This window comes from Delphinus delphis, chromosome 1 (genome assembly GCF_949987515.2).
Source record: "Delphinus delphis chromosome 1, mDelDel1.2, whole genome shotgun sequence".
Classification (NCBI taxonomy): Eukaryota; Metazoa; Chordata; class Mammalia; order Artiodactyla; family Delphinidae; genus Delphinus; species Delphinus delphis.
The window spans coordinates 170,094,734-170,119,365 of NC_082683.1; the positions used below are offsets into that span (position 1 = coordinate 170,094,734).

A 24,632-nucleotide genomic window follows, 5' to 3' on the forward strand; every position below is an offset into this window, starting at 1 on the left:
ATTTTTCCCACAGCACCACAAGAGGTTCAGCCACCAGTAGCCAAATCCCTTCCCAATTCTTTGTTACTCTCCTGGAATCCACCCAAAAAGGCAAATGGTATTATAACTCAGTACTCCTTATATATGGATGGGATACTAATCTATTCAGGCAATGGAGAGAACTACACAGTCACAGGTAAGACTTCTATAGGTATCAGTAAATAGTTATAGTCTATATTAAAGACTATATATTAGTATATATTGTATATACTTACAAATTAATATATATATTTCAGTATATATATTATATAGTATATAGTATATATATTATATATTTTATATATATTTTATATATATATATATATATAAAAAATAGTTATCTGAGAATGCAGTTTCGAAAGTTGGGTTACTCAGTTTTGTCTCCTGTTAAATCATTAGAATTCCATGACTTTCGTGGTTACATTACACTTACAGTGAAGTCAAAGCTGGAAAAATGGAAAAGGGCTCACGCTCGCTCCCTTCCCCCTCCCCCAAGGCTGTCTTACTGCATGTTCTCTCTACCATTGTCCCACCACTCCTTACCTGAATCCTTCTACTAATATACCTTTGCCCAGGTGCAGAGGGGGGTTTGGAAATGTATAATATCAACACAGACAGCTCAGCATGTGACTCCTCTGCCTCTAACTGATCACAAGATTGAAGCTGGGACCCAGTGTGCTCCCCAGCCGTGCTCGCAGTACAGTGATGTCATTTCATTTCAGTTGATGTCATGTCAATCCAATTGAGGCGATGATGTCATTTCAAACAAATGCCACTGGCACATGAATTAACCACTTTAAAATCCTCATGAATGTGGAATAAGCTTAAGACTCAGAAGTGTCACTCAGTGTGGTTTGAATTGGAGACCATTTGGGAAGAAACATAGTATATCTGCCTAGATCGTATTATAAAGTGTCATGACACTTAAGAAAAGTGAATTGTTGGAAACCTTGTGAAACACGAGGCCTGTATTATGTACGTTGTCTGGTGCCTGAATGGTGTTTACATTTGTATGGTAATAGTGGTTATATTTTTTATGATATTTTAGATATTATATGTGACTATTAGGTGAGACATCATTAATCAAATATTGATTGATGAAAAACTGAGGCCTTAGAGAGTTTAAATTCTTCCTGAAAGGTCGTAACAGGTTAGCGTCAGAGACAGGATTAATTGTTTATGTATTCACTCCTTCACATTAATGCCAGGTACTAAGGTTGTAACAGAGAACCAGCCAGACACCGCCTCCCCTCAGCCCCTTGATGCTCATGATTTCATGGCAACACATAAAGATGCAGGAATGAGGCATATTGGCACAGGGCTATGGCATTCATCTAATTGAGTTCTCTGAATTTATATTTTTTGTATCCTCTCTAGTCTGAGAGGCCTCAAAGCACAAGAACTATTACTTCTGTATTTCATTCATCATGGTTGGATAGAATTCTGTAATACTTATTCAGTGAGGTAGGTGTTATCATTACCCCCATTTTACAAATGAGGAAATTGAGGCACAGAAAGGTTAAGCAACTTCCTTCAGGCCACACAGCCTGTGAGAGGTAGACTTTGATACCATCTCAAGTATTCTGACTAATGATGAGTATGCGGTCTTAAAACAAGTTATTTAACTTCTGAGACTTAGTTTCTGAAACAGTAAAATAGAATTAACTGCAATTTTCAGGATTTTGAAGGGAACTAGAACTAGAAAAACACCTAGCATGTTCTTAGTAAACTTAGTAGAGAGAACTAAACTAAAAAATAAATACTAAAAATAAGAATAGATTACCCCTTGGGCTTCCCTGGTGGCGCAGTGGTTGACAGTCTGCCTGCCGACACAGGGGACGCGGCTTCGTGCCCCGGTCCGGGAAGATCCCACATGCCGCAGAGCAGCTGGGCCCGTGAGCCATGGCCACTGAGCCTGCGCGTCCGGAGCCTGTGCTCCGCAACGGGAGAGGCCACAGCAGTGAGAGGCCCGCGTACCACCCCTCTCGCCCAAAAAAAAGTGTGGACCTTGAAGATTTCCAAAATGTGCAGAATGCCCCATGAGGTGACACTCCAAAGCCAGAAAAAGAACAGGGTGGGGAGGAGAGGAGGCTAGAATTCACACTGATTTCTCATGCCACCTAAAAAATGAAACTAATTCTGTATTCCATTGACTCAAATCCTTCACAGACCCATGTGACTATAGTATCTGCACTGAAAGATCATGGCAAATGTTAGCATAGTATAAGAGATGCCCCAAATATAAAGAAAGTGGAATATTTTTATAGAGTCCTTAACCATCTTCTCTAACTACAGTGATAATAGTTTCTTCGGTGGTGTTCATCCTTCAGGTAGATTTTTAAAGATTATTTCTCTGATAAGACTCATAACATTTTTTTCCTATGTCCTCCTTGGCATCTCAAAGGCAACTATACTTCTTGTTGCTTTTATCTCCAAATGGCAGAAGATATGAAGTACAGAAGGAATACAGTATTGGTCACTAAGGAGAGGAGCTAAGCCAAAAACGTTACGATGGGGTTCAGACTTGTACGTGATGATTCAAGTGTCATAGCCAGCATAGCCAGAGATGCCAAGAAATCCTAGTCGGTAATTGGAAAAACTGATTCAAATCTGGGTCTCTCTGGCCTCAAAGTCCACACATTTCATCTCTACACACGCTACTTATTGAACACATTTTATTATTCCTCACAACAACTCTGAAAGGGATATGGAAGCTTGATTACAAACCCCAGAGCACCTACGTTAATCTTCTAGGGCTGCCATACCCAAATACCACAGACTGGATGGCTTAAACAACGGAAATTTATTTCTCATAGTTCTGGAGGCTAGAAGTCCAAGATCAAGGTGTTGGCAGGTTTGGTTTCTCTTGGGGCCTCTCTCCTTGACTTGCAGACAGCCACTTTCTCCCTGCATCCTCACAAGGTGTTTCTTATGTGTACACCCCTGCTGTCTCTTCCTCTTCCTTTAGGGGCATCAGAACCATTGGATTAGGGCCCTATCCCTGTAACCTCAGTTAACCTTCATCACCTCTTTAAAAGCCCTATCTCTGTAAGTCAACTATACTCCAGTATAAAATAAAAATTGAATTTAAAAAAAGCCCTATCTCCAAATGTAGTCGCATTGGGGGTTAAGGCTTCAACATGTAAATTTTGGAGAACACAATTCAGTTTGTAACAGCACCCAAAAGTGAGTGTTTTCTGAATGTCCACTTTTCTTGAGATTCTCCAATGGCATGCAGGTTAAATAAAATGGTCTTTTAGATCTCTTTCAACTCTTTCGAGATTTTGTATCTGTGATATACATTACATTTAGGTCATTTATGTCTTCAGAATTCACCTGTCCACTAGGAATCACAGAAAAGAAGAATGGGAAGGGGAATCTGGCTGGTTGAAGTCAGCCCAGAGAAAACTGATGGAGAAAACTGCTCTAGCATTGGGTCTCACTTTAGCCTCTAAAGACACTTTAAATCCTGCCCCTTTTCATCATAAAATGTATCCACGATGCTATTGGTACTCGTTGCTTGTCTTTGTGCCAGGATATTTGTGGCATAATGTCCTTTCCATTCTGAGTAGCTTGTGGATAGAACTTCTATTCTATTCAATTCTATTCTATTCTATTCTATTCTATTCTATTCTATTCTATTCTATTCTATTCTGTTCTGTTCTGTTCTGTTCTATTCTATTCTAGCTGGTGCTGTCAGTAATAGCAAGAGTTTAGGGTCAATGAAATGGATCTCTCCAGTGCTAAAATGTCAATTCATAGAGAGATTGAGAAATGAAAGATATAGTCTACTATTAGAGAAATAATTGATAGCATTTTTTAGTTATAAAAGTAACATATGCTTACTGAAGATAATTTAAAATATGCAGATATCTAATACCTGATAATCCCACCTTACAGATAGAAACTCTTAGTATTTGATGTAATTCCTTCCAGCACTTTATTCATTTTAACAAAATTGAGCTATAATGTATAATTTGGAATCCTTGCATATTCCCTTATTATGAATATATCTCACACCACAAGGATTTTTCTAAAAGTATCTTGAAATATTTTAATAATGTTATATTCCATCTTATGAATGTACATTAATGCATTTAACCACTTAAAAATTCAAAATTTCTAATTTATCTCATTTTAAATATTTTGTGATAAATATTACTGTACCTAAATGTTTGTTTGCTATATCTCTAAATGAGGAATAGCTAAATCAAAGTAGCAAACTTTTTCAGAATACTTGATATACATTTTTGCATTGTTTTCCAGAAGAGTTCATAAACAGTGAATGTTACATCCTTACATCTTTGACAGTTTTACAACCTGAAAATATTATTTTTATTTGAATGTTTAGCTACTAGTTTACTGCATACTTTTGTATGATGATTAGCGATTTATATTTGATTCAGCTGATCATAGTACGGTTGAGCAAAAGTTTAATAGGGGTAAGGATTCCGTTTGAAACTACTTTAAGAGCTGTGTTTCATACCCTGTTTTTCCTGGCTACAGTCACCTGCACTAGTTACAGTTCTTTGTCTTCTACACCATCAAAAACTTCCTTAATGACTTGGCTTAATGTCCCCTCCTAAATATTCAAGGTGTCAACCTTTCTTTTCTCACTCCTGCTCCATTTATTCATAGCTTCCTTTTAAGTTTCCACATAGAACAAACGTTTTTCCGTTATGCGTAAAAAAATGGATCTTGCCTCCATGGTGGATACAGGTCAAAGTAAATGCATTTCAATTCAAAAGCCACTTAGCGTCTAGGTGGCTGGAATGGTTTTCTTCTTCCTCTTAAATATGAAGCATTAAAAGTCAAAGGCAGTGCTGCACCTTGAGTTAGTACCAAATATATTTAAAAATGCATACAGTTCAAATTTTTGCCTTGCATAGGCCATAAGCTAGTAAAATGGTGGGTCAGTTATGACACTGAAAAATGAATCCAGTTAGAGAACCTCGCGAAGGCTGTTGATGTTCGCTATAATAAATAGCACACACTTGAAGTCAAACTTTTTCATTCTGTATTCAAAGGTAATGGATTTTTCGTAACCATAGTAACCTTGGGGTATTTCTGGATAAATACATGAGGTATATACATTCTAGTTTTATTTTTGAATATAAACTACCACATTATGTATTACTAATAATATGAAAAATAGGCTGTAGGTTAGTATAATGACAGCTTAAACTAGTATGCATTTTTCTCCTGCAAAAAATAAATATTTATCAAAAGTATAGGTTCAATTAATTTTCCCCCCAGTTTTGTGGTATTCTGGTGGTGTCATTTATCTTTTTTTGCAAGATCTCCATTAATCTCTTATTTCTGTCTCGTAACAGATTTTTAAGAATTTCAAGGTAAAAACAATTGTGCTTTAAAGCTTATGATTAAAAACATTATTGAAAGATTGAAGGACCTATATTGATATCACCAGCAGAGCTACTGTGGTGCCGCTTAAGATGTGTGCATACCGTATGTTCATAAAGGGGGAGGAAAAAAGAAGCCTTTTGTGAGTCTGTTCACAACATACTGGGATTGTTTCAAAGTTCAGGCTAGGTAGATTCCTGATTGATGATGACCATCCAAACTGTAGCCAACCAGATCATTCTCATTTTAAATGAGAACCCTACTAGAAACTGGCAATCTTTAAGAAGTTCGTGAGATAGTTCACAGAAGCCTACAAAGTTTTTGGAAGCAAGGATAGCAAGATGGTGGTAACCTGAAGAAGTATACTACGAGCATGACAAGGAGGTTTACGTGAGTTGTGCTGACCAGTGAAGAAAGAATAGGGATCCCTCAGGACAACTCTTTTCTTACTATGTAAATGGTTCTTAGTTAACCCAACCTATACCTTTGTTGCTTATGAATACGAAAATTTCAAAGGGGGAGATGTCAAAAGGGATTCCCTAAAAATTATATCTGACACCAAACCTTAAAACAAGAACATTTTCAAGTGTATTATCTCATAAATCTATAGTAGTCTTATGATTGAATAAGAGTGACTGATTTCTAGCGCCATTGGTGGCATCTTCCCATCACCATTAGGACCTGAGATTCTATCACTAAGACTGAGCCAGTAAGACAAGGATAATAGTGGTATAAGGAGTGTGTGTGTGTGTGTGTGTGTGTGTGTGTGTGTGTGTGTGAGTATGAGAGAGAGACAGACAGATAGAAAGACAAAGGCAGAGGCAGAGAGAGACAGAGAGGAAAAGCAGATGAATTTCTGGTAAAGTCACATAGACAGTAAGTATTTATATCTTTAACCACTAAAAGTGCTAAAAATTTTTTTTTTGGTCTTATTTGCCAAGGTCAGAAAGAACCATGTATAAACAGCAAAATAGAAATGTTCATCTTGAAACTTCCAAACACTTAAGTCTTACGATGAGACATTTATGATAGAAGAAGCTGTATTGCTTATGGCACAATAAAGGAAAGTGTTCAAAGGTTAGGTACTTCTAACCAAGCATTATAAGAAACCTTATCAACACTCTACAAATTTGAGCTAAATTATACTCATTCACACTGATGGCTTACAAAACATCTTTTCTTAGCAAAACAAAGCTTCACTTTAACCTTGATATTTTCTTTCATTTTGCGTTTTTGAATACCACAATGCAGTGATTCTAAATCACTCTTCTTACATGAAGTAATGTTACTGAGGGGAATACTGTTAACATGCTTGTGTTCTAACCCATAAGGCAGAGTATTAATGAGACAGAGCATGTGAGGGTTTTCAGGTAAGGCAGTGATCTCATCTATGAGTGATGATACCTTCTTATTACAAACTAATTCATACTTTGTGCCCTTTTGATGTCACTGACATATAGCGTTAAATTATGCAACGTCTAAGAAACCTTGAGGATACAAGGAAAAAAGTCCAAATAATGGAAAGAAGTGAAAGCCTTCAGAGGCCAAGTTACTAAGCTGCTAACTCTGTGATCAAAGACTCCAGAAGAGTTGCTTAAGGTTTAGCCACGGCCCTGATCCTTGGGTTAACAAACAATGGATGCTTTACTTTAAAAAGCCCTGTTCACTTACTAACAAAGGGTGAAGTGAAGTGAAATGACTTGTACAGAATGTTTAAATATCAGTTGTGGTTGTAAACAATACAACCAAAGTGTCATTTTTACTTTAAGATGCTTCTCCAGTGCACAAGTATGTGAAGAACTTAAATATGTTTAAATTTATATTTTAAGATCTGTACCCAGATATTACCTGTGATCTGTTAACCTAATTGATGAATATTATATACTCTTAAATGGTAGGAAAAGGCTGTCTATTTGAAGGGATTTCAGAGGAATAGTGGGAATCAGATCCAGTTAGAAAAGTAGTGGAGTTAAATCCTGAAAAAGGTGATGGAATGTCTTCTTTAAAAAAAAAAAATTATTTTATATTGGAGTATAGCCGATTAACAGTGTTGCGATAGTTTCAGGTGCACAGCAAAGGGACTCAGCCATGCATCTACATGTATCCGTTCCCCCCAGACCCCACCTCCCATCCAGACTGCCACATAACATCGAGCAGAGTTCCCTGTGCTATACCGTAGGTCCTTGTTGGTTATCCTTTTTAAATATAGCAGTGTGTACATGTCAATCCCAAACTCCCTGAGTATCCCTTCCCTCTACCCTCCCCGCCCGGGAACTGTAAGTTCATTCTCTAAGTCTGTGAGTCCGTTTCTTTTTTGTAAAGACGTTCATTTGCATCATTTCTTTTTAGATTCCACATATAAGCGATATCATGTGATATTTCTCTTTCTCTGTCTGACTTACGAATGCTTACTTCCATGGAGAGCTTTACAAATAGAACCTGCCTGCTACTTTGAGCATTAAGAACTGCCATTATTTTACATTTATTTCTTAAAGCTTCTTAATTGAATGATAAATTCACACCAAAAACATATCTTAAGTATACAGCTTGATGAATATTCTCAAACTGAACACATCTATGGAACCAGTGCCCAGATCAAGACACAGAACATTATTGGCACCCTAGAGGCCCCCCGTTTTTGCCCTCATGTCTTATCTCTTGACTCAGGTGACTGCTTTCCTGATCATTTAGCATAGATTTTTTGTTTTGTTTTGCTGTTTTGTATTTAATATGAATGGAATCAGACAGTGTGTTCTTTCTTCACTGGTTTCTTTTGGACAATGGAGGAGGGAGAGTGAATCAGTGGAACAATCCTTTGTATTCCTGCACATATATCCTGAACCCTCTGACCTCCAAACTGTTGCTATGACAGTGTCAGCTGTTATAGTGCTACCTTCCAGAAAGCCATTGGAATATTTGTAAAATGAACCATCTACCTCCTTCTCCAAGTCCAGAACTGGGAACTAACTATAGAGAAGCTTCATCTATGAAGTTAGAACTTAGCACATGGAATCACTGGCCTGTGTTCACCAGCAGAAAACTTCTAAGTGTCCACTAATGGAATATTGTGTGGCCATACACCTCAGGATGCTGTAGAAGAATATTTAATAATGTGGAAATGTGTTAAAAACAAACACTTCAACAGCACGTAATATGTGAATCTATTTTAGTAAAATATATGTGTGTACACATGTGTATGTATACATGGATGTGAATACATACGTATATGAATATGTATGTCTAGGGATATACACCAAAGTCTTAACAGTGCTTATCTCCCAGTAATGGGATTCTAGTGTTTTCTTTCTTTTTTTTGAAGGGGTCTTTTTATCTTTTAAATTTACTACGGTTTGGATATCATCTGAATTTTTGTAGTATTTTTCCCAATTTTAATATATATAATAAAATTGGTACAATGGATATTTCAGGAATCTGATTGCATTCACCTATCAGTACTTATCTGTTAGTTCTCTCTACTCTTTACTTTGATATTTAATCAGGTAGATCACCTTACTCATTTCGTTCTAGCCAGTATCCAGTGTGGTATTCTCCATACCTCTAGCATGATCTACCCCCATTAAAATGTTACCCATATATGATGATCTAGCTCAATTCCCACATCTTCCTTTGAGCCACAGATTCTTATCATTTTCCTCCAAATTTGTCACTTGAATACACTCTGTCTTGCAATATTAACTTATTTTACAGTACGCGGGCCTCTCACTGTTGTGGCCTCTCCCGTTGCGGAGCACAGGCTCCAGTATTAACTTATTTTAAAGGCGATAAATCTCGATTCCAAATAAGAGTGTAGGTGCATTGAGTACAGTTATCATGTTATTTATGTTCATGATCGCTAGAGTAGATAGCCTAGGAATAAGAACCCAATTGGCCTCTAATAATCTCTTATTGGATTGAGTTGAAATGAATTGAATTAAATTGACGAACACTGAGAATCAGTAAATTAATACTTTAAAGTAAATGACAACAAACACCGATGCATAATTCAGAAGTAATTAATATGCTAAATGTGGTAAACAGTTTTAATGAGGTAGGCTGTTCCTGTAGCTTCCTAGAATTTTTCATTTAATTATCCAATATGTAGTGAATTCTGTTTTGGCTAAACTACTTGTGTAAATTTGCTAGGGCTGCTAGAACAGAGTATCGCGAGGTGGATTAAACAACAGAAATTGATTGTCTCACAGTTCTAGAGGCTAGAAGTCCCGTATCAATGTGTTGGTGAGGGTTGGTCCCTTCTAGGGGCTGTAAGGGAGAATCTGTGTCATGCCTCTCCCCTAGCTTCTGGTGGTTTGCTGGCAATCTTTGGTGTTCTGTGACTTGTAGAAGCATCTCCCTGATCTCTGCCTTCCTCTTCACATGACCTTCTCCTTGTGTGCTGCCTGTGTGGAAATTTCCCCTTTTTATAAGAACGCAAGTCATATTGGATTAGGGCCCACCCTGATGACTTCATCTTTTTTTTTTTAACTTTTACGTTGGAGTATAGTTGATTAACAACGTTGTTAGTTTCAGGTGTACAACAAAGTGATTCAGTTATACAAATACATGTGTCTATTCTTTTTCAAATTCTTTTCCCAGTTAGGTTGTTACAGAATACTGAACCAAGTTCCCTGTGCTATACAGTAGGTCCTTGTTCGTTATCGATTTTATTTTTTTGAATTTTATTTTTTTATACAGCAGGTTCTTATTATCTATTTCATACATATTAGTGTATATATGTCAATCCCAATCTCCCAATTCATGCCACCATCACCCCCCACACCCGCTTTCCCCCCTTTGTGTCCACACCTTTGTTCTCTACATCTGTGTCTCTATTTCCGCCTTGCAAACTGGTTCATCTGTACCATTTTTTCTAGATTCCACATATATGCGTTAATATATGATATTTGTTTTTCTCTTTCTGACTTATTTCACTCTGTATGACAGTCTCTAGGTCCATCCACATTGCTACAAATGATCCAGTTTTGTTCCATTTTGTGGCTGAGTAATATTACATTGTATACATGTACCACATCTTCTTTATCCATTCGTCTGTCGATGGGCATTTAGGCTGCTTCCATGACCTGGCTATTGTAAATAGTGCTGCAATGAACATTGGGGGGTGCAAGTGTCTTTTTGAATTATGGTTTTCTCTGGGTATATGCCCAGTAGTGGGATGGCTTGGTCATATGGTAATTCTATTTTTTGTTTTTTAAGGAACCTCCATACTGTTCTCCACAGTGGCTTTATCAATTTACATTCCCACCAGCAGTGCAAGAGGGTTCTCTTTTCTCCACACCCTCTCCAGCATTTGTTGTTTGCACATTTTCTGATGATGCCCATTCTAACCAGTGTGAGGTAATACCTCATTGTAGTTTTGGTCTGCATTTCACTAATAAATAGTGATGTTGAGCAGCTTTTCATGGGACTATTGGCCATCTGTATGTCTTCTTTGGAGAGATGTCTATTTAGGTCTTCTGTCCATTTGTTGATTGGGTTGTTTGTTTTTGTGATATTGAGTTGCATAAGCTGTTTATATATTTTGGAGATTAATCCTTTGTCCATTGATTCGTTTGCAAATTATTCGCCCATTCTGAGGATTCTTTTTTCGTCTTGTTTATAGTGTCCTTTGCTATGCAAAAGCTTTTAAGTTTCATTAGGTCCCATTTGTTTATTTTTGTTTTCATTTCCATTACTCTGGGAGGTGGGTCAAAACAATCTTGCTGTGGTTTATGTCAAAGAGTGTTCTTCCTATGTTTTCCTTTAAGAGTTTTATAGTGTCTTTAATCCGTTTTGATTTTATTTAGGTCTTTAGTCCATTTTGAGTTTATTTTTGTGTATGGTGTTAGGGAGTGTTCTAATTTCATTCTTTTACATGTAGCTGTCCAGTTTTCCCAGCACCATTTATTGAGGAGGCTGTCTTTTCTCCATCGTATATCCTTGCCTCCTTTGTCATAGATTAGTTGACCATACGTGCATGGGTTTATCTCTGGGCTTTCTATCCTGTTCCATCGATCTATATTTATGTTTTTGTGCCAGTACCCTACTATCTTGATTACTGCAACTTTGTAGTATAGTTGGAAGTCAGGGAGTCTGATTCCTCCAGCTCCATTTTTTTTTTCCCCCTCAATATTGCTTTGGCTATTTGGGGTCTTTTGTGTCTCCATACAAATTTTAAGATTTTTTTAATCTAGTTCTGTAAAAAATGCCATTGGTAATTTGATAGGGATTGTATTGAATCTGTAGATTGCTTTGGGTAGTAGAGTCATTTTCACAATATTGATTCTTCTAATCCAAGAACATGGTATATCTCTCCATCTGTTTGTGTCATCTTTGATTTCTTTCATCAGTGTCTTATACTTTTCTGAGTACAGGTCTTTTACCTCCTTAGGTAGGTTTATTCCTAGATATTTTATTCTTTATGTTGCAATGGTGAATGGGATTGTTTCCTTAATTTCTCTTTCTGATTTTTCATTGTTAGTGTATAGGAGTGCCAGAGATTTCTGTGTACTAATTTTGTATCCTGCAACTTTACCAGATTCACTGATTAGCTCTAGTAGTTTTCTGGTGGCATCTTTAGGATCCTCTATGTATAGTATCATGTCATCTGCAAAGACTGACAGTTTTACTTCTTCTTTTCCAATTTGTATTCCTTTTATTTCTTTTTTCTTCTCTGTTTGCCATGGCTAGGACTTCCAAAACTATGTTGAATAATAGTGGCAGGAGTAGACATCCTTGTCTTTTTCCGGACCTTAGAGGAAATGCTTTCAGTTTTTCCCCATTGAGAACGATGTTGGCTGTGGGTTTGTCATATATGGCCTTTATTATGTTGAGGTACGTTCTCTGTATGCCCACTTTCTGGAGAGTTTTTATCATAAATGGGTGGTGAATTTTGTCAAAAGCTTTTTATGCATCTATTGAGATCATCACATGGTTTTTCTTCTTCAGTTTGTTAATATGGTGTACCACATTGATTGATTTGCATATACTGAAGAATCCTTGCATCCCTGGGATAAATCCCACTTGATCATGGTGTATGATCCTTTTAATGTGTTGTTGGAATCTCTTTGCTAGTATTTTATTGAGGATTTTTGCATCTATATTCATCAGTGATATTGGTCTGTAATTTTCTTTTTTTTGTAGTATCTTTGTCTGGTTTTGGTGTCAGGGTGATGGTGGCCTTGGAGAATGAATTTGGGAGTGTTCCTTCCTCTGCAATTTTTGGAAGAGTTTGAGAAGAATGGGTGTTAGCTCTTGTCAAATGTTTGATAGAATTCACCTGTGAAGCCATCTGGTCCTGGACTTTTGTTTGTTGGAAGATTTTTAACCACAGTTTCATTTTCATTGCTTGTGATTGGTCTGTTCATATTTTCTCTTTCTTCCTGGTTCAGTCTTGGAAGGTTATACCTTTCTAAGAATTTGTCCATTTCTTCCAGGTTTTCCATTTTATTGGCATAGAGTTGCTTGTAGCAGTCTCTTAGGATGCTTTGTATTTCTGCAGTTTCCCTTGTAACTTCTCCTTTTTCATTTCTAATTTTATTGATTTGAGTCCTCTCCCTCTTTTTCTTGGTGAATCTGGCTAAAGGTTTATTAATCTTGTTTATCTTCTCAAAAAACCAGCTTTTAGTTTTATTCATCTTTGCTATTGTTTTCTTTGTTTCTATTTCATTTATTTCTGCTCTGATCTTTATTATGTCTTCCCTTCTACTAACTTTGGGTTTTGTTTGTTCTTCGTTCTCTAGTTCCTTTAAGTATAAGCTTAGATTGTTTATTTGAGATTTTTCTTGTTTCTTGAGGTAGGATTGTATTGCTACAAATTTCCCTCTTAGAACTGCTTTTGCTGCATCCCATATGTTTTGGATCATCGTTTCTTCGTTGTCATTTGTCTCTAGGTATTTTTTATCTCCTGTTTGATTTCTTCGGTGACATATTGGTTATTTAGTAATGTATTGTTTAGCATCCATGTGTTTGTGATTTTTACTTTTTTTCCCTGTAATTTATTTCTAATCTCATAGAATTGTGGTCAGAAAAGATGCTTGATATGATTTCAATTTTCTTAAATTTACCAAGGCTTGATTTGTGACCCAAGATGTGATCTATCCTAGAGAATGTTCTGTGTGCACTTGAGAAGAGAGTGTGATCTGCTGTTTTCAGACGGAATGTCCTATGAATATCAACTAAATCCATCTGGTCTATTGTGTCATTTAAAGCTTGTGTTTCCTTATTACTTTTCTGTCTGGATGAGCTGTCCATTGGTGTAAGTGAGGTGCTAAAGACCCCCACTATTACTGTGTTACTGTCTATTTCCTCTTTTATAGCTGGTAACAGTTGCCTTATGTATTGAGGTGCTCCTATGTTGGGTGCATATATATTTATAATTGTTATATCTTCTTCTTGGATTGATCCCTTGATCATTATGTAGTGTCCTTCCTTGTCTCTTGTAACATTCTTTATTTTAAAGTCTATTTTATCTGGTATGAGTATTGCTACCCCTGCTTTCTTTTGATTTCCATTTGCATGGAATATCTTTTTCCATCCCCTCACTTTCAGTCTGTATGTGTGCCTACGTCTGAAGTGGGTCTCTTGTAGACTGCATATAGATGGGTTTTGTTTTTGTATCCATTGAGCAAGCCTGTGTCTTTTGGCTAGAGCATTTAATCCTTTCATATTTAATGTAATTATCGATATGTATGTTCCTATTACCATTTTCTTAATTGTTTTGGGTTTGTTTTTGTAGGTCCTTTTCTTCTCTTGTGTTTCCCACTCAGAGAAGTTCCTTTAGCATTTGTTGTAGAGCTGGTTTGGTGGTGCTGAATTGTCTTAGCTTTTGCTTGTCTGTAAAGCTTTTGATTTCTCCATCGAATCTGAATGAGATCCTTGCCGAGTAGAGTAATCTTGGTTGTAGGTTCTTCCCTTTCATCACTTTAAATATATTGTGCCACTCTTTTCTGGCTTGTAAAGTTTCTGCTGAGAAATCAGCTGTTAACCTTATGGGAGTTCCCTTTTATGTTATTTTTTTGTTTTTCCCTTGTTGCTTTTAATAATTTTTCTTTGTCTTTAATTTTTGTCAATTTGTTTACTATGTGTCTCAGCATGTTTCTCCTTGGGTTTATCCTGCCTGGGACTCTCTGTGCTTCCTGGACTTGGGTGGCTATTTCCTTTCCCATGTTAGGGAAGTTTTCGACTATAATCTCTTCACATATTTTCTTGGGTTCTTTCTCTCTCTCTTCTCCTTCTGGGACCCGTATAATGTGAATGTTGGTGTGTTTAATGTTGTCCCAGAGGTCTCTTAGGCTGTCTTCATTTCTTTTCATTCTTTTTTCTTTATTCTGTTCCATGGCAATGAATTCCACCATTCTGTCTTCCAGGTCACTTATCTTTCCTTCTGCCTCAGTTACTCTGCTTTGGATTCCTTCTAGTGTATTTTTCATTTCAGTTATTGCATTGTTCATCTATGTTTGTGTGTTCTTTAATTCTTCTAAGTCTTTGTTAAACGTGTCTTTCATCTTCTCAGTCTTTGCCTCCATTCTTTTTCCAAGGTCCTGGATCATCTTCACTATCATTATTCTGAATTCTTTTTCTGGAAGGTTGCCTGTCTACTTCATTTAGTTGCTTTTCTGGGATTTTATCTTGTTCCTTCATCTGCTACATAGTCCTCTGTCATTTCATTTTGTCTTTTATTTCTGTGAATGTGGTTTTCTTTCCACAGGCTGCAGGACTGTAGTTCTGCATTCTTCTGCTGTCTGCCCTCTGGTGGATGAGCTATCTAAGACGCTTGTGCAAGCTTCCTGGTGGGAAGGACTGGTGGTGGGTAGAGCTGGATGTTGCTCTGGTGGGAAGAGCTCAGTAAATCTTTAATCCACTTGTCTGATAATGGGTGGGACTGAGTTCCCTCCCTGTTGGTTGGTTGACTTGAGGCGACCCAGCACTGGAGCCTACAGGCTCTTTGGTGGGGCTAATGGTGGACTCTGGGAGGGCTCATGCCAAGGAGTACTTCCCAGGACTTCTGCTGCCAGTGTTCTTGTCCCCATGGTGAGCCAAAGCTGCCCCCTGCCTCTGCAGGAGACTCTCCGACACTAGCAGGTAGGTCTGGTTCAGTCTCCTCTGGGGTTACTGCTCCTTCCCCCTGAGTCCTCATGTGCACACTACTTTGTGTGTGCCCTCCAAGAGTGGAGTCTCTGTTTCTCCCAGTCCTGTCGAAGTCGTGCAATCAAATCCCAACTAGCCTTCACAGTCTGATTCTCTGGGAATTCCTCCTCCTGTTGCTGGACCCCCAGGTTGGGAAGCCTGACGTGGAGCTCAGAAGCTTCATTCCAGTGGGTGGACTTCTGTGGTATAATTATTGTGACTCTGCCCCTCCCACCATCTCATTGCGACTTCTCCTTTGTCTTTGGATGTGGGGTATCTTTTCTGGTGTGTTCCAGTGTCTTCCTGTTGATGATTGTTCAACAGTTAGTTGTGATTCCAGTGCTCTCTCAAGAGGAAGTGAACGCACATCTTTCTACTCTGCCATCTTGAACCAATCTCCTGTTTATCCATTTTAAATATAGCAGTGTGTACATGTCAACCCCAAACTCCCTAACTATCCCTCTCTGCCACCCCTCCCCCCTGGTAATCATAAGTTTGTTCTCAAAGTCTGTGAGTCTGTTTCTGTTTTGTAAATAAGTTCATTTATATCTTTTTTTAGATTCCTCATATAAGCGGAATATCATATGATATTTCTCTTCCTCTGTCTGACTTACTTCACTCAGTATGACAGTCTGACCCTATTTCCAAATAAGGTCATGTTCTCAAGTACTGGGGGCTAGGATTTCAACATATGAATTTTGACAGTACAGAATTCATCCTGTAATTCTGTTCTATTTATTTGATGCTGTGATTAATAGCATTATAAAACTTTCCTCAAATACCTAAAAAATATTAGAAAATATAAGGCATCTGTTCAAAATCATTTTAAAAACTGATATATCCCATTACAGTAATAAAAATTATTTAGAAAGGAGATAATCACTTTTATCTGGAATCGTCATTTATTTACTCAATATTATTGAGTAATACTCATAATAATATTCATTAGTTGAATATTATTGAATATTATTGTGAATATTACTCTGTAGACACTATGTAGACACTCAATACTTTTCTAAGCATTGAAGATACAATAGATAACAAACGATGCAAAGGCCCTGCTCTCATGGAGATTATATTTCAGTGGGAAATGGTTAGAGAAGGCTTCATACTCTTCATGTTATATTTATTATATCTTCTTGAAATAAATGAAAACTGACCCTCCCCTAAAGCTAGCAATTTCTTCTTCAGCCATTTTAAGTAGGTGTGAATCAGTCTTTGATGTCCCATGTAATGCAGAAATCAAGGGGACAGGGTCAGCATCCTCTGCTTCTCCTACCAAACAACATCCCAGTTTTTCTACCTTCCTTTAATACTCATTGATCCATGAGACCCATGCTCTTTGGCTGTAGAAGTTTTCTTTGTTTTGATCATCTTTACTAACATCTTACCCTTGTTCCCTGATTCAGTAAAGACTTGAGCACTTAGATTTTCCTCTTTCTTCTTTCTCCACCCCAAATCTGCCAGCAACCTGTGTTGTTTCAACTGTCATGGGAACAATCCTTTGGCAACTCAGCCTGTCAGATCCTTTACCTTCTCATCTATAGGAAACTTGATTGCACTCTTAAGTTAATTGCTTTCATTTTGGTACTCTGGATGTTGCCATCACTTAGAAATGCTCCATGTCTAACACATTAAATCCACATATTCCACTATTCAACTACAAACAGCTGTTTTCCAGCTCTTTCACTCATTTACTCACACTGAACATATCTGTGGTTCTTCTTTGAAACTCTCAGTTTCTTAACCCCTCCATCTCTTTGCTTTATTAGACCCTGTCATTCTTTGCCTTCTGAGGTAGCTCCAGAGTATAGAGCTTGAATTGTTTTCTTTTCAATTCTCTCAACTTTCTTGCCCCATTATTATTACAATATATTCAAGTGAAAACCCACGAAAACTAGATCAATATATTTGTCTGTGTTTTTGACACCCACACTGGGGCTTCCTGAGCTCTACCAAAGAGAATTGGTTAAGCATACAGATGGGTGCCATTCTGATAGCTAGTGTTCTCCAATTGGCTTCTAAATACTTTCTCTCTAACTTTCTTTATTTCCCTAGTCTCACATTTGCCAGTGCCAGTTCTTCAGTCATTGTCCACAGTTCTTCAAGCTCTGATCTCCCTGAATGTCAGCAGATGGTGGCTTTTCACCTCAAATTGAAGCTCTTGGATGGGGTTCCTCAGTTTGCTGTCATGGAACACTTCCTACATTAGAACCAGTGTTTCCCTCCTTCTCTCAGGAAACAAAGGAGTGTTCATTACCCTGTCGAGGACTAATTCCCCCTCTAGATCATCTTCTCCTACCTTTGTAAGGACCTCTCTTTCAGCCTTACTTTTCCTGTATCTTTCTCTCTCTTCCTGTACTAACTCCTTCCATCAGCATTTGATAGGCTCAACACTCTTACACGTGGAGGGAAAAAAAACATGGGAAAAACAGACTTTGAGTTTCATCTCCCACTTATGGTCCCAGCCTTGCCTTTCTCACCTTCACAGTCACATTCCCTACCTCCACTGGCTCACTTGCTTTGCCTCCTAACCTCCTGTATATTTCTTAGAGCTACCATTACAAAATACCACAAATCAGATGCCTAAAACAACAGAAATTTATTCTCTCATAGTCTGGAGGCTAGAAGTCCTAAATCAAGGTGTCAGCAGGGCTCTGCTCCCTTTGAGAACTCTAAGGGAGGCTTCTTCATAGCCTACACCAGCTTTTGGTGGTCACTACAGTTGGTGGCATTCTGTGGCTAATTGGTGATATTCAGTGGCTAATCCGTGACATTCCGTGGCTTGCCACTGTCTCACTCCAGTATCCGCCTCTCTCATTCCATGGGGCCCTCCCTGTGTCCAGATTTTTCTTATCCTATAAGGACACCAGCCATGTTGGATTTAGAACCCACCCTAATCCAGTATGACTTCCTCTTAACTTGATCACATCTGCAAAGACCTTACTTCCAAACAAGGTCACATTCACAGGTACAGGGTTTAGGACTTGAACATATCTTTGGGGGGACAAAGCTCAACTCTCTCCCCCTCCATTGACTCCACAATGACTTCACCACACAATTGAAACCATTCTTGCTGGGCTATCAAAATTCTTGTAGAGCCAATTCAGGGCCAACGTAAAGGCCATACAGTTCATGACACTTGGACAGATTGTTGATCATTTTTCCATCCCAGAACATTCTTCTCCTGGTGTCTGTGACACCCGCCATCTCAATTTCCCTCTTATTGCTCAAGCTCTGGTTGTTAGCCTCTTCTTTTCCTTCCACCCACAAATGTTGGTTTATCTCAGGGCTCTTCTTGGAATACTCTGCACAATGTCTCTGTGATGACTCAGTCCTCATCTCCAATTCAGACACTCTTCCGAAGCCATGGACATTTTTTCTATCCACATATTGGACCCTCCTGCTCCAGGCATTTTACTCCAACTCCCTAAAACTGAATTCACTGTATCTACCACCTCCCATAAAATGCATTCCTTTGCCTGAGCTTCCTATCTCAGAAACACTACTGAGAACATAAACACTATTAGTATCAGTGTTACTAACAATAATGCTCCTCACCCTTTTGCCAGAAATAAAAACCTGGATTGAATCTTGGACTCCTTTCATCTCTCACATCCAATCTTTTTTTTTAATTATTTTTTTTATTGGAGTATAATTGCTTTACAACATTGTGTTAGTTTCTGCTGTACAGTGAAGTGAATCAGCTATATGTATACCTATATTCCTTCCCTCTCAGACCTCCCCCCCATCCCACCCATCTAGGTGGTCACAGAGCACAGAGCTGAGGTCTCTGTGCTGTACCACAGGTTCACATCCAATCTTAAAATAAAATCCAAAGTCTTTCTCTTGGCTTACAACACTTATCTGGCTCTCATCTCCTTTCTTAGCCTTATTTCAGATCATTCTCCCACTACCATTTATTTCCGTAGTGCTACATCGGTTTTCTTTCTGTTTACATTTGTTTGTTTAAATACAGCAAGCCTTCTTATTTTTCCAGACCTTTGAATTGGCTGCTTACTCTGACTGGAGTTCTCTTTTTCCAGGTCTTTATATGTCTGGATCATTCTCCTTGAGTTCTTAGATCAGATAAAACCTTCTCTATATTAGTTAGAATAACCCTAGATGATGTAAACACACACACACACACACACACACACACACACACACACACACGTTAGTTTCTAATAACAGAAACACAATAGAAATTTATTTCTTGTTCACTTACCGGCCAAAGAGTTTCGTTGCTAGAGCTTCCTCACTCTACACATTCGAGGACACAGGCAGATGAAGGTTCTGCCATCTTTAACACGAATCCCAAGGACGCTCTGGAGTTCTCTCCATTGCTGTAGTAGGTGAGAAAAGAGAATGAAGGATAATAAGTTGGAGATTTTTGTGGGCCAGACCTGGGAGTGACATATTTCACTTCTGCCCACATTCTAATGGCCATAACTCAGTCTCACAGCAGCACCTAACTGACAGGGACGTTCAGTAGACAGCCTAAGACAAAACTCATTTGCTGGCTCATGGTTCTGTAAGTAGGAAGTTTGGGTGGGTTTAGCTGGGTTTCTGACTAGGGTCTCACAAGGCCAAGATCAAGGAGTTGGGCAGCTTGGGCTGTCTTTTGGAGGCTCTGGGGAAGAATTTGCTTCCAGGCTCATTCAGGTTGTTGACAGAATTCAGTTCCTTGCAGTGGTAGGGCTGATGTCGCTGTTTCCTTGTTGGCTGTCAGCCTGGGGCTGCTTTTAACTTCTAGAGGCCGCACTCACCTGGCCGCCTTCATCTCAGTAATGCAGATCATCTCTTGCATAATATCCCTTTCATGCTTTGAATCTCTCTGGCTTCCACTATTAGCATTTGGAGGAAACTCTGATTTTAAAAGGTGCTCATAATGAGATTGGGCACACCAGGATCATCTCTTTTTTCCATATAAGGTGAGGTAATCATGGGAGTGGTATCTCCCCACATTCACAGCTTCCACCCACACTCAAGGGAGAGGAATTCGTACAAGTGTGAGAGTCAATGAGAGTCATCCTTAGAATTCCTACAGCAAAGTTCAGAGGACTAATCATTCAGGTGTGACTTTGCTGAGCCTTACTTTCCTGGTGAAATAGAAATAACAGTACCTACTTCAGAGACTTAGTGTGAGAATTACATGTGATAATACATGCAAAAAATGGTTAATGTTCACCACTCTTTTGTGGAAATAGTAAATGATCGATGAACATGTGCTTTTAGTTGTAGAAATAGTACAAGTATTGTTAAATCATAAGGACTCTTAATACCAAACATCCCTTGCAGGCATGTCTCTACAGTACATATTCATTTTAATTCAGGAAATATTAGTTGAGCATCTACCATGTACAAGTTGCTACATTGGAGGTTGGATGTTACATATGTGATTAAGATATTTTCATCTTTCCCTCAAAACATTCCCAGTTCAATTGCTTTGATGGAAACATACTCAACTAAACATGAAGCTGTTCACTCTGTGGTATTTTCTGTAACAGGTGTGAGAACAAAGAAAGAGGTAATTCATCAGGAAGATAAAGTAGCATGGAGGAGGTGAATTTTTGCAGGCTTTAGAGTAGCGTTTCAGAGCTGAAGGACAGGCAAACCTAAGAACCATAGTGGAATAGTCAGTGACACAGAGCTGTGAATGTGCATCTCATGAAAATTAAGTAGCCCACAGTTTAACATGACTGAGCACCCTGGGTAAGTGATCAAGAGTAGTGAGAGGCAAGGTGGCAGTCAGATCATCAGAGGTGCTGTAGCCATTGAAGTAATGATACAGGATGAGCTAACCCATTTTAGAAAGTAAATGATTGAAATATGACTTTACTCTGAAATAGTCACAGCTGAACCTATGCAACCATTGTCTCCGTTCAGTAGGTGAAGGAACCAGTAATTTAGAACTTTAGATGCAAAAAGCTAATTGGTCTTAACAATACAGATGGCAAAAGGATGAGGAGAAGAGAAAAGCATTAAGTTTATTTGTTAACAGCTCTATTGTATTATATTTCTGTGCATTAGTCAGTGTAAAATAAAATCTACTTATTTTAAATCCTTTTAAATGGTGTTTATTTCCTGATGACACAATCTGCTAAAGTATTTACCCTTGGTGCATATTTCCATTAACCTTGTTGCTGATACAAAGGCTAAAACTGTATATTTTTAGGGGCCTGATTATGGAATAAAGCCTAGTGACATCATTATAAAACCACATCTGGATAAGCTTTAGAGTCTTTGTCTTTCTATCCGATTTAGAAAATTCAGCAAACTGGGAGAATACCTCTATTAACAGACACTACATTCTCAGATTGTTAGGGTGTCCTTTCTCTAAAAATAGAGACGAGGAGGGATTAAAAGCTCTAAAGGTGTAAATGCTATAAAGAAGTACCCAGTACACAGACATCGGGGATATTAGGGGAATTTAGTTGTATTGAATACATATTAAGAAAAAAGAGGCAGAAATTAAATTCTTTCCTCATATTGCTCTTCTGTCAATATTTTTCACTGTCTGTATGAATGCTTCAGTTCCCTAAATGATAAAATTCCCTTAATATTTTTATAAATTATTTTCAAAATAGTATCTTTGTATCACAGATACAAAAAATTAATGCCCAGGAAAGCTTAATGTTACTTCTCTTAGTAAATGACTCAGTGATGCAACTGGAAAGAAAATGCTTTTATTCATTCTCCTAAGTGCTTGATAGCTATCTTAAATTGGAAAAGAAATGCCTTTTACAATATATTTGATTTTATCCACAGCAAATGTTTGACTGTTTCAAAAACAGTGATTATTATTCATTCTTGGTTTTACAAAGTAAGTATATACTTGAGTCCTGAGTCCTGAATCTTTCCATTGCAAATGATAGAAGCCCAACTATTTCAGTTTTGTTTCTTTCTGGAATGGGATTCTTTCCCTTTTGTAACTGTGGGCTTTCTCCATGGGCTAGAGAACGTAGTCAGCAGCAGCTCTGAGCTCATACCATAATGCCTGGAGAAATTCCCTGACCAGATTGAAAAATACTGAGGAAGGATGCTGGTTGTTCCATCTTGGATCCTATGTCCAACTTTGGGACCAAAGAGGCAGGCTATGGGTACTAGAAGAAGAGAAGAAAGAACAATACAGCCATAGGGCTTCCCTGGTGGCACAGTGGTTGAGAGTCCGCCTGCCGATGCAGGGGACACGGGTTCGTGCCCTGGTCTGGGAAGATCCCATGTGCCGCAGAACGGCTGGGCCCATGAGCCATGGCCGCTGAGCCTGCGCGTCTGGAGCCTGTGCTCTGCAGCGGGAGAGGCCACAACAGTGAGAGGCCCACATACCGCAAAAAAAAAAATGCAGTCACAGGGGAAATCATTATGAGCTTGAGCACTACCCCAAACGTTGACTCTTAATAATTCTAAAATTTGGCTCCAATATTTGTTGTACTTACAAATATTAGAATCTTACTGCCAGTAATTTTGGTGTGAATGCAGTTAGTAATACGTCTGTCTCCTTGGAAATCATTCAGCTCTGCTGTCTTCCTGTGTTCTTCCTTTTGAGAATTTCCCTGAAGTTCTATTTTCTTTTTTTGAAATTTTTATTTATTTTTTTGTTTTTTTGTTTCTTTATTTATTTATGGCTGTATTGGGTCTTTGTTGCTGTGTACGGGCTTTCTCTAGTTGCAGTGAACAGGAGCTACTCTTCGTTGCGGTTCAGGGGCTTCTCATTGTGGTGGCTTCTCTTGTTGCAGAGCATGGGCTCTAGGTGCACGGGCTTCAGAAGTTGTGGCATGCAGGCTCAGTAGTTGTGGCTCGTGAGCGCTAGAGCTCAGGCTCAGTAATTGTGGCACAGGGACTTAGTTGCTCCACGGCATGTGGGATCTTCCCAGACCAGGGCTCGAACCAGTGTCTCATGCATTGGCAGGTGGATTCCTAATCACTGCGCCAACAGTGAAGTCCTGTCTATTTTCTTAAAATTGAATCTCTATTTTGTCGATCTATTTCCTCCCATTTTTGAGACCCTCAAATTCGTCAGTGCATGGATTTTTTTTCCAAAATAAGAAGTGAATTTTTAGAATACTTTTCTATCAATTTTGTATTGAAGGAAGGCCATTCGTTTCTTGATTTTTATCATCTGCATAGGACATCTCAGAGCCCTCCTAGTACTATTAACAGAGCATCACACCTGTGTTATCAGTTTTTTAGCTCAAGTCTAAAAAGCTTAGATGCCCTATCTCCATTCATTTGTGTATATTCAATGTATATACTTTAAAATGTCACCTATTTTTTTCTGGCACTAAAAGAACTGCTGAAGACAGAGTGGTAAACTTCACAGAACCTTTAAGTTCTCAGTTATACATTGCCTTAACTTTGGTTTCAGTTAGCTAGTTTAAACCTAGTGGCTATATAACACTAATAGAAGTAATCAAAACATAGTAATAGGTAGTCTCCCAAACATCTTGAAGACTTTTACATTTTATTACACTTAACATTGTTCCAAAGTTACGGATTTTTCTAGCCACATGCAAATGTACATACTAATATAATATAATGTAATATAACATAACTTAATGCAACACAATATAATATACATGAAAAGGCTAATGAACATCAATAGAAGACTAGTTAAACAAGTTATGGCTAATAATAATATGTACATTGTTATATTGTATGGTCATTTAATGGAAAGAGCAGATCTTTACCAAAAGGGTAGCTTCTTCGAAGTATAATGTGAAGTACTCACGCAGAAAAGCATATCTATACAAACATTTGTATATTTGATTATATATTTAGACTACCTCTGGAGGTACACATAGATGTGTAATAATTGCTAAGCTCCTGGAAGGAAGTGGATAATTGGGAAACAAGAGTAGAGGGAGACAATTTTGATATAAGCTCTTTTCCATCTTTTAGATTTTGTATCATGCATATATATAAATGGATAACATTCAAAATTAAGTATAATATAAAAATAAAATAATTTAAAAATGGTAACTTATAAATACTAAAAAAACATTTGGAAAAAAATGTAAAAGAAAATTTGCCCACAATTTCACCTACCAGAGACAATGACTAATTACATTTTGACTTATATATTTGCTATTTTCTAATCTTGTTTTGTTAATGCACATATATACACATAC

General features: G+C 38.0%; 1 protein-coding gene across 1 annotated transcript in view; it reads left to right on the forward strand.

The window, feature by feature from the left end:
• The window catches only part of USH2A (usherin), a 779,248-nt gene that overhangs the window by 332,035 nt on the left and 422,581 nt on the right, over positions 1-24,632 (forward strand). The window contains exon 31 of the mRNA XM_060022310.1: positions 14-175. Within this exon, the coding sequence (XP_059878293.1) occupies positions 14-175 (162 nt within the window). The remainder of the gene's footprint in view (positions 1-13; positions 176-24,632) is intronic.